The 10,681-nt window shown below is 52.7% G+C and overlaps 1 protein-coding gene across 3 annotated transcripts; it reads left to right on the forward strand.

Moving 5' to 3' along the window:
* Window positions 1-2,560: 2,560 nt before the first annotated feature.
* On the forward strand, window positions 2,561-10,556 carry TMEM109 (transmembrane protein 109). Of its 3 annotated transcripts, none has more exons than XM_045786787.2 (4): window positions 2,561-2,708; window positions 7,259-7,503; window positions 8,383-8,485; window positions 8,946-10,556. In XM_045786787.2, the coding sequence occupies exons 2-4, from the start codon at window positions 7,267-7,269 to the stop codon at window positions 9,335-9,337; spliced, it is 732 nt and encodes a 243-aa protein (XP_045642743.2). In that variant the 5' UTR covers window positions 2,561-2,708; window positions 7,259-7,266; the 3' UTR covers window positions 9,338-10,556. The 3 variants fall into 3 exon arrangements, with proteins under 3 accessions (XP_045642743.2, XP_045642744.2, XP_087711056.1); XM_045786788.2 differs by having other exon boundaries at window positions 2,581-2,774; XM_087854930.1 differs by lacking the exon at window positions 2,561-2,708 and adding an exon at window positions 5,572-5,860.
* Window positions 10,557-10,681: the final 125 nt, after the last annotated feature.

Raw genomic sequence — 10,681 nt, forward strand, 5'->3', positions numbered from 1 at the left:
GAGGTGACATTTTTGCTGAGACCTGAATGAGGGATAGTGTTTCTGGCAGAGAAAACTTGCCCCCAAGTCCTGCACCATCTAGCCCTTACTGACCTCCACCACCACATCTCATCTTCCCTCCGGCCACACTGGCCTTTCAAGTTCTCAAACTTAGCCCCTCTGGCTGGTTCCACTACTTGTGCCTGGCAAGCCTCCTCTGTCCTCCCCTCTTATTCCCTCCAAAGTAAACTTCAATCTCATCTTAAATGGCACTTCCTCTGGGGCCTTTTTCTTGACCCCTGACTGAAGTCTAGACCCCACAACACCCCGTAATTCTCCTTCAAGCCATTCTGGTAGCTATAATCATTTAATTATTTAATTGCTTACAAGCGTCTGTTTGATACCTGTGTTCTCCACTAGACTGTAAACTCTCTGATAACAGGAACCACCGTCGTTCTGGTCACTGTTGCTCCTCAGAGCCTAACACAGCGCCTGACCCACAGCAGGAACTTCATAGCGGTTGTTGGTTGAGGCTGCCCAACAGGCCAAGCATCTTGAATATTTGGATGTGATAGGAAATAAAATGAATCCATTTAGTCAGAGCCTGGAACCAGAGGCTAATTAGACTTGATGGGGCTGGCCGCAGAACAGCAGCTGAGCTGTGGAGTGATAGCTACACTTCCAAAAGATTCCTCTGGAAGACACTTCCTGGATGGCTTGGAGGAGGACAGACTAGAGGAGGAGAGACAGGAATTCATCTGTTGGACAAATTCTTATTGAGTACCCACTGTGTGCCAGTCAGGTACTGTCCTGGGCATTAGGGATAATACTGTGAGCAAAAGCAGAGGTGTCCCTATATTGGGGAGCTTAGGGTCATGACTGAAGAATGGAGAAAACAGGGAGTCCTTTCAAGGCTTGTGAATTTCAAAAGCCAGCCCCTCAGGGATAGAAAGGATATAGGGAAATCAATTTTGGAGTAAATATTACAGATAAGAACTTGATCTCAGAGTCCTCCCCACTCACCCCCCCCCCCCCCCCGTCTCAAACTCCCATAGAGGAGCTAAAGATCCCCGAGGCAGGGAAGGAAGACATAATAAAAAAGGGATTTATGCATAGTTGTAGGTAGCACCCTGAGGAAGGAGCTCTGCCTTGCTCACCCCAGCCAAGGCTGCTGCTACTTGGGAACTAATGGGACATGTTGGCCCGTAACCCAGAGGAAGCTCCATTTCCCAGGTAGATTTAGTGGCAACCTGTGTGGACAAGTGACAGCAGAGTAGGCAAGACAATGCAGCTCAACTGACAGGATTAGTGACACTTTGGCCCCATGTTAATTTTCTAATCACTGTGTACTCTCTGAAATCCAAGGTGGAAAGAACCCCAAACTGTCTGAGATTGTTTCTACTACTCACATGGAAAAGAGCTGAAAAGAAAGTCACTTGTCATGGGGGGGGGGGAGTGGGGGGTGCGGGGTGGAGAGTTACATTTCTTCAACAGGAGTCTGTGACCCGAGATTGGTAGTTCTACAAATTAGAAACATCTCACAAACAAATGTAAATTTGCAACTCTTAGAAAAACTAGAAGGTGAGGCCCAGGATGCTACCAGAGCCTGTTCTGGAAGAAGGAGACCCTTAGCTTAGGCAGGAGGATGGATGCAGCTGAGAAACATCTGAAGGAAAGAAACAACTGGAGGAGGTGATGGGCTCGATGCTGCTGAATTGTGTAGTCTGGGAAGAAGGCACAATTACAAGGCTGATCCAGGGAGGCTGGGAAAAAAGAGTTCTGTTTTAGAGTGTTGAGCTCAGGAACTGTTTTAACATCTAAGGGGAGCTTTCCTAAGGCAGCCAATGTGAGAGAGGTATTCAGACAGCAACTTGGAGTTTTTTTTTTAATATTCACTCTCCTTACTTGATTGAATCTCCACACCCTTCTGGGAAGTGAAGTGGTATTTTTAGGACTGTATAGGAAAGTTGAAAAGCTGAGGTCAAGAGGGATGAAGCAACGTGCCTAGAATCACAAAGCAGGCAAGGGGTCACCTCATCGCAAACCCCCGGTTGTTTGCCCTCACAATCTTGACTTTTTTTGTGGAAATGGGGTCTGGGAGTTGGTCCTTTTCCTTCTCTAAAATTGAGTGAACATTTGGGAGCCACCTCTAGGGTTCGGGTGTGTAACTGCTCTCAGAGGGGCGGATGCAACTTCCCAGCGCTAGTGCCTCTTGCTGCTCCTCTAACACCTTTTCCCTTTGTGCCTTTTTAGCGCGAAATTGCCTCAAAAGACCAGGTGCCTCTTGACTAGAACTACATTTCCCACAATGCCCCAGGAGGCACTGCCTCGCCCGAAACTACATTGCCCGGAATGCTGAGGTATTGAAGAGGCGGATAGGCTTCGACTCCGAATTTCAAAGATCCAGTTTATTTACTCCACAGCCCAGATATAGTCACTTCTTCCCCCTTTCCTGCCAGAAACTTCCGTTCCCAGCTCGAATTTCCGATCCTACTCTTTTTCGGTGGGAATGCTTGGGGGGGGGGGGCGGTGCGGCAAACATGATCAAGAGGGTAGGGCGCATGCGCCCACGGCACAGGGTTTGGGCTGGGAGGGGGACCGGTCGGTCCTCGGGCTCATCCCGCCTTGCGCGTGCGCAGACGATAAACCAACGCCCCGGAGTTGAGGCGCGGGTTTGGTGGCGCGTTTTAGCGAAGTCGCACGTGAAGGCCAGTGGTGGCCGGAGCCGGGTGAGTGCCAGCGGAGACCGAGGCTCAGGGGCAGAACGCGGGTCGGGCAGGCGGCAGCCGCTGCAGGTGGGAGCAAGGCGGGGCCTCGAGGCCTGGCGGACACGCGTGGGGAGGGGTCCGACGGCGCCCGGCGGGGGAAACAAACTGGGGACCCGGATCCTGGTTGCTATGCAACAGGGGGCGTCGTTACTAGGTAACAGGGAGGCACGCGTTTCCGGGGTGAAGAGGGTTCGGACCGCTGCTGAGAGGTCCGGCTGAGGCGGGGCGGCTGCTAGGCTGGGGTAGGAGGCTAGCGCTGAGCCCCTCGACCCCGCCCCAAGGCCTAGCTTCCCGCGGCCTTTCTTTGAGCCCCTCGGGGTACCGCGAGCCCCTTGGGGTACCCCGAGCCCATGGGCCGCGCTGCGTCCCTTGCCAGCGACGCCACCCAGACCGGCTTGGCAGGGGACTTGCTGTTCGAAATAGCACATGCCACTGACACCCTGCCTGGGGGAGGCTGGGCCCTGGGGAGGAAGCTGCCCCTTTGCGCGTGGCCCTGCCCCCAAACAGTTGCTGGGCAGCAGCTGTCAGAGGTTTAGCGGGGGCTGCCCCCACCTGCCGGGACGCTGACTTCACTTTCCTCAGTGGCAGCTTCACCCCCCCCCCCCACCCCGTCAAGGAGCTTCCTTTCAACGCAGCTGTGCTTCTCCGGTGGCCGCTGCCTGTTTGGATCAACTTAAAATAAGCCTTCTCTCCCCACCTCTCCCTTGCTACTCTCACAGCTTCTTGGCGGGCTTCTAATATTCATTTCACAAGTGTCTATTAGTCATTGTTCTGTGCTAGGCACTGAGGATTCCAAAAAAAAAAAAGTTGTCAAATCTAACTGGAGGCGCTCAAAGTCTAATGGGGGAGGCTGGCCTATAAACTGCTAAATTATGCTACAATGTAATGAGTGGTGTATTGGCAGTCTGTGTACTGCAACATTTCTGTTGACCCTTAAGGTCTACAAAGCTCTTGCAGAAACATGTAGTAGTTCTTAACCCTGCTTAACCCCATTTTGCACTGAGGAGATTGAAACTCAGATTAAGAACTAGGCATAAGGTAGTGGCTTCTAGTTTGTGGCAGAACTGAGTCTGGGATGCAAGTCTCGGTTCCTTTGTCTACTGCCACGCTTTGGAGGCTTTGCCTAGAATAGACTTCCGGCGCTGCTGATCGCTTGTGGCAGCTGTCTGGTTATGCGTCAGAAATCCTCGAGGGGCTCTAAAAACGAAATCCTGAGCCCTTCTTTGGGAGAGTCTAAGGTGGAGCCTCGTGGGGTAGACGTCCTTGCTTGAACAGGCTCCACAGACCTGTCTGATGGGCCACCAGAGCTGAGAACCACTGCTCCACCAGGGCTGCTCTGAGCAATGATGGGGAAAATCAGGGCCAGCAGAGGGCACTACATCAGCTGCCCCTCCTGCCACGTAGTGACTCATGGTGTGAAAGGAAGCTAACCGGAGGAAGGAGCCTTGGCAGGGGGTGTGTGGACTGCCCCACCCTGCCCTCTTGGCAAACCACAGCTAAACATAATAGTGCCTCCTCGCTACCATAGTTAAGTGAAGCAGTTTCCCAGCTGAGCCGGGTTCTCCTTACCCTGCCTGAGCCATCTTACAGATACCTGGACAGAAGTGGCAGGTCTCACCCCAATCTTTTGCCATCCTCATACCTCTTGGTACAAAACCATGACCTATAAATCCAGCAGGTGGGTCATCTCCCAGTGGGAATCTGGATGCCCTCTCACTTTGAGCTTGTTGCTATTTGGTGGAACTTTCAGTGCCTTGAGGGCAGGAACCGTGTCTTTCTGAGGCAGCGTAGGGGTGTGGAACAAGCAAAGAGGCAAGATTTAGATCCTGGGTTCTAGAGGCAAGGCCCGTTCTTTTGTGTGAGCTTGAACAAGTCACTTGACCTCCCTAAGCCATAGTTTTCTGAATAAAATGTAAAATTGCAGAACCTTATCAGATTGGTGCAAGAATTAAATGGTGAAGAGACCAGCACTTTGTAAATTATAAAGCACCACACTCACACACATAAACACACACTTAACAATATACAGACACACTCAACTGGGGCAGATGGCCGCTAGTGTATATAAATATAAATACACACACATACAACTTGTTGTTGTTGAATGCCTACCATTTGGGCCAGGTGTTACAGGAGATGATGTTTAAGACCTAAGTTCCTCTCAGAGCTCAAGACTGCATTGACTCTTGACTGACACGGCTTCTCTTTATTAAAAGTATTTGATTGGGCTGCAGTGAGGAGCTGTAATGACAGTGAGTCCGATTCTTGCTGCCTAGAAATGACCTAGAAGAAACGAGAAGGAATCCTGTTAAATAACACAATTGGAAGAAACAGACTGGCCAGTGATCTGCACCCTTATCTGCAAAGGGCACACACTAGAATCCTGCTAGATTTGGTTTCTGGTGCACTTCCAAAAGGTCAGCTGGCATGGCAATGTTGGCCTCACGGGGGAGGGTTTATTCCAAGGTCCCCTAGCTCCTGTTGACTGAGGCAGATGGCTGCCTGAAAGTTGAGGCTAGCACAGAATGCAGGAGGCTGCCATGGGGGGAGCAGCTCACGTCACCCTGACCTTCTAGAACAGAGGAGACGACATCTGATCCCTCCTGGTGGAGGTCCTTGGATATAGGACCCAACCCAAGATAGCAACCCTGCTCTTTCAGTTCACAGGGTGGTTATGACCCAGATAGCTCCGGAACTGACCTGTGCTTCCCTCATGTCTGACCACTGGCAGGCAGGAACCATCTGGTTCTTGATTTATGCCAAAGAGAGTAGAATAAAAGGCTTCCCGGCCTGAAGTCGCTCCCCATGCATGCGTGTTTTGCAGCCCTGCTTGATTCCACAGACCTCAAGAGGAACTTAGAGCAGCTGTTTCTGGGCCAGAAAGTGCTTGGATATGATATTTTTATAACTCTTTCTTGGACTCTTCTCCTTTCCGCTAAGTAAGAATGGGAACACCTTCCCTCTCCTTCATCCTGGTGGCTCCCATTTCTGGCCAACTCCCTGAGTGATCTGGTAACTGCAAACACGTCAGATACCTGGCTGCTCCTGCGTCAGGGGCATGGCTTAGCCTCGGATCGTCGGGTCTGAAGCATGGCAACTCCCTGGAGCTACAGGTTCGTTTCTGAGCCTGGAAGAGAACAGGGGATTCGCTGGTGCTGTTTGACGTTTCTCAAGCATGGTGGCAAATGGAAGGTAGACTTGGCCAACATTTTTTTTGGCTGATCCACACCTGCTTCAGTGAGTCGGTACCCGCTGGGTCTTAACTTGCCTGTAGCATCACGTTAGGCGAGCTCCGAGCGCAAAGCACAAAGTGGTTAACTGAGTTGTCATCCGTAATTCTCGGAGATGCCTGGTAGATGCCAAGTTTATTTTAGCTCATGAATAATCTATCGTGTGACTTTCTAAATCACTTTTGAGACTGACTTTGGAGATGACATGGCTGGGCAGCATGCGTGAGGGGTCTGGTATCCCATGCACCTGGGTTCAAATCCTGGTTTCCCCACTTACTGCTTCTCCCAGCTCAGTTTCTTCATCAGTAAAAATGTAGGAAAGTAACAAGGCCTACCTGATGGCGGCGATGGTACGAGACAGGTGGCTCATGGTTCGCTTTTTATTAATAATATCTTTCCCTAAAGGTTGTGCTTTAACCCTTTGCCTACCTTGGAGGCTGGGGAGTCGAGATCATTGCCTGTCAGCGCATCTCAGCTTGGCGCAGTGGAATCACCCGGGGAGCGTTTGCAGGTCTAAGCCTAAGTCACCCCCAGTGACACCAGGACCTCTGGGCTCCGGACAGAGGCATCAGTAGTTTGGAAGCTCCCGGGTGATTCCAATGAGCAGCCGCAGGTGAGATCCACTGTGTTACCTTCACTCCCAGTGAGTGTGCAGCTTGGAAGCAGAAGCTCAGGTTCAAATCCTGACCTTTCTACTTAGCCCAGTGACCTTGGGCAAATGCCTAACTCCTAAGTCTCAGTTTCTTCTCATTTGTTACCGGGAGGGCGAGGGGGCTAATAGCCACCTCGTACGCTGGCCCTGCGGAGCCGTTCTTGCTTGTACCTGAGGGCTTCCCTTTACATCATTACACAGCAGTAATCGTATTTGTGTGCTATTTTTTAAGTTGTTTTTTTTTTTTTTATATCAGCTTTATCTTAAGTAGATTATAACCTCCCTGGGGACAAAGCCTTACAGTCTTACACTTTTTTAATGCTCGTAGCACCACTAAGACCCAGAGATGGGCCTTTGGATTTTTAGAACTGGAATAATCCTAGATCTTCTCATCCACCCGGAGGCTCTGAAGAATACTTGCTGGTTAATTAATATATAAGTGGTAAAGAATGTGAAGGATGAACCCCTGAATCAGACGGTCATGCCCAGCTTCAGTTGAAGGCCCAGTTCTGCCTTTCTCAGCTAACAGGGTAGAGGTGGAGGAGGGTGTGGGGGCAGGTCATAGCTGGGACAGTGGGTGTCCATGCCAGTTCTGGCTCCGTGCTCACCCTGTGCTTCTCTCCTGGCAGACCCAGCCATGGCAGGCCCAGGCAGCAGGTCACCATGGGGCAAGCATGTGTTCAAAGTCATCCTGATGGTCCTAGTGGCCCTCGTCCTCCTCCACTCAGCATCATCCCAGTCCCACGCAGACTTTGTGCCACCAGGCCAGCAGAAGAAGGAGGCCCCAGTTGATCTCTTGAGCCAGATAGGTCGCTCTGCACGGGGAACACTGGATGCCTGGCTTGGGCCAGAGACCATGCGCCTGGTTTCCGAGGTAAGGACATTGGTCCCTCCTGTGACCACACACACTGAAAAGAGATAAAGGAGGAGATGTTGTTCATGGTCACCCCATCTTGGCTCCACATGCTGTGTGTCATAATCTCTGGTGCCGAGAGCCCCACATTCCACAAGATAAAGCCAGACAGTCCCTGCTTTTTGCAATCCCATTGTTTGATTCCTGCCCTGGGGCCTTTAGCTCTTTCCCTTACTCCTGCCCTTTCTTGTCAGAAAGACTGGGAAATGAGCCAGTCTTTGTAAACCCATGTCACTGGATGACGATAGAGTCTGACTTTGGTCTAAATCTGACCTAAAGTCTTAAATTGGCAAAATATCAAGACCCGAATCCATTCCTTCCCCGGTAGAGGCAGATGTAGGTCCGACTCGGGGGCTTAAGGCACGGCTGTCTCTTCCACATAAGGGCATCCCAGCCATGGCATCCCATACTTTCCATAGGTCATTCTATATAGTCGAGATGATCCTTTATAAAATCCATCATCTAGTAGAGCTGATTGACTCCTTTTTCATTGGAACATTCTAGCCCTTCATAGATGTTGCTTCACACAACTTCATGATTCCCCGGGAGGACCCCAGTTTCACAGGGTGACTACTGTAGAGATTTGATGATTTCCCCACATATTCGCCTACTACCATCACCAAAGTATTCTAGCAAATCAGTTGAATGAGGGTTCAGATGTCCCGAGTTCCAGTTCAGGAAGGACACATGGCCTGCTGTCCAGGCTTGGTGGGCAAACCTCTGCTGAGAAGGAGGTGGGACACGTTCATTCTGGGCCTTGCCCAGGGAAGGGGTTAGAGGCCTAAAGGAGAAAGAGCATGATTGATTGTGGACTCATCTGCTGGCCTGCTCTCTCCACAGACCTTGTCTCAGGTGCTGTGGGCCATCTCTTCAGCCATCTCGGTGGCCTTCTTCGCGCTGTCTGGGATCGCCACACAGCTGCTGAATGCCTTGGGACTAGATGGTGAGCGCGAGTACTGGTTGGGTCTCCTGGAGCTTAGCCTGTCACTATCTGTTGGTGGGACTTCATCTTTTCAGGGCCCAGACTTTTCCCTAGCTGCTTGACACCTGCCAGGTTTCCCCAGAGGCAGGCCTAAGAGCAGACTAATGACTGCCACCGCCTACCAGGCATTCGCTGCACATCAGGCAGAGCATTGAAGCCATAGTATCTCATTTAACTGTTACCCACAGCCCAGAGAATCTCTCCCGTTTTGCAGAGGAACCGGTTCAACCAAGGGAAGTAATCTCTCCGCCGGCCAGCAAGAGCGGCAGCTCAGATTCAGGCTCCTATCTTTGTGACCCTGTAGGAAAGGATTTTTCCTTTGCAAGGGGGTTTAGCTCTCCCTCCCCACCCTCCCCATTGGTTCTTGCCCCCTGTGCCCTGACCACTCCAGGTTGGCTGATTCTGACTCTCCCTCTTCCAGGAGACCACCTCACCCAGGGCCTGAAGCTCAGCCCCAGCCAGGTTCAGACGTTCCTGCTGTGGGGAGCAGGGGCCCTTGTCGTCTATTGGCTTCTGTCCCTGCTCCTTGGCTTGGTCTTGGCCTTGCTGGGGCGGATCCTGTGGGGCCTGAAGCTTGTCCTCTTCCTGGCCGGCTTTGTGGCCCTGGTGAGGTCCGTGCCCGACCCCTCCACCCGAGCCTTGCTCCTTCTGGCCCTGCTGACCCTCTACGCCTTGCTGAGCCGGCTCACTGGCACCCGGGCCTCGGGGGCCCAACTGGAGGCCAAGGTTCGGGGGCTGGAGCGCCAGGTGGAAGAGCTGCGCTGGCGGCAGAGGCGGGCGGCCAAGGGGCCCCGGAGCGTGGAGGAGGAGTGAGAAGACCGCCGGACAAGGCCACCTTCGTCATACCAAAGAGCTGCACTGCTTCCTGATGGCACAGCCCTCCTTCCAGCCCCCGCCCCTTTCTTGCCCTGCCTCTGAACTGTCACAGCCTGTGTCCCTGCACCAGACCCCCTAGCTGAGAAAGAGGAAGACCATGCCCCATGCTGGTCCCCAGGGGCCCTGTCTTCGGACGTTCTCTGTCTGGGATTGGTCGTCTTGACCCTCTCTCTGCTCCCAGCCTGACTCCGTCAGGCCAGGCTGGAAGGGCCACCCCTGTGGCTTGTGCATCTGCTCTCTGTGGACATCACTGCCCTTGGTCTCCCGTGACTCAGCCGGCTCCCCTCTGCTGCTGCCTTGTCCTCCTCCTGATGCTCTTGCTCTCCTGTCCTGGAGTTCCTCCTCTGCCAGATCCCCAGCTTCCTTCCTGTTTGTCTCCTTCTAGCCCTGCACTCCACCCCAGCCGCAGTCCCTCAAGGCATGTTCCTGTCCTCCTCATTGCCTAGCTGTGGGGAAGAGGCAGGGCATATGGGACCTGAGGGGCAGGGCTGCGGGGGAGGGGTTCCCACAGGGCGCTGGGAATGAGGATGTACATTGAGTCTGTTACAAGTGCCTTAATCCGAGCCAGCAGGGCCCTCTGCTTGCCCGCCGCTGTACTGTATGTAGGAAAGTGCACTGTGGCTGCTTTGTGTCAAGAAGAGAGTTTTCCCTCTCGGAATCTTGATTCCCCTTCAGCCAAAGCAAAAGGTGCCTGCTTCATAGGCTTGTGCCTGCAGGTAGGACCCTGCAGTGGCCATGAGATCCCCTGTGGGGATTTCAGGGACACTGAAGGAGAAAGGACGCCGCGCTCCGGACGGTTCTCCAGCCCTCTCCCTCCACTCACCGCCACTAAGGACTTGCTGATCAGGGTCCACCCCAGTGGCCCAGGGGGAGTGCAGACAAGCGGGAGCTGCGCACTGGGGCCCCTGCCCCTCCCAAGCTCTGAGAGGGGCGGGGCGGGGTGCCTGCCACCTGAGCCCTCTCCACCAGGGGTCTCATTCTTCCTCTGAGGCTCTGGTGCAGGTGGGCGCCCTCTGCCAGGCCCAGCTCCCGATGTGAAGAATGAATTTAATGCCCAGTTCTTACTGTTAAGGTTTGATGTGGAATCACAGCTGCAGTGATATATATTTTTATCAGCGCTTGGTTGGTTTTAAATAAAATGCACGCTATTTTATTATCTCGTTCCATATAAAATGTATTTACTCAAAGTCTGGATGGCTTTCATTTCTCCCCGCAGCTAAATCCATTTCTGCGGAGCGGCTCAGTTTTCTTGACTTCTCCCTGCAGGGGCAATGTGAAGCT

This window comes from Ursus americanus, chromosome 24 (assembly GCF_024610735.1).
Source record: "Ursus americanus isolate L20-20 chromosome 24, mUrsAme1.1.p, whole genome shotgun sequence".
Lineage (NCBI taxonomy): Eukaryota > Metazoa > Chordata > Mammalia > Carnivora > Ursidae > Ursus > Ursus americanus.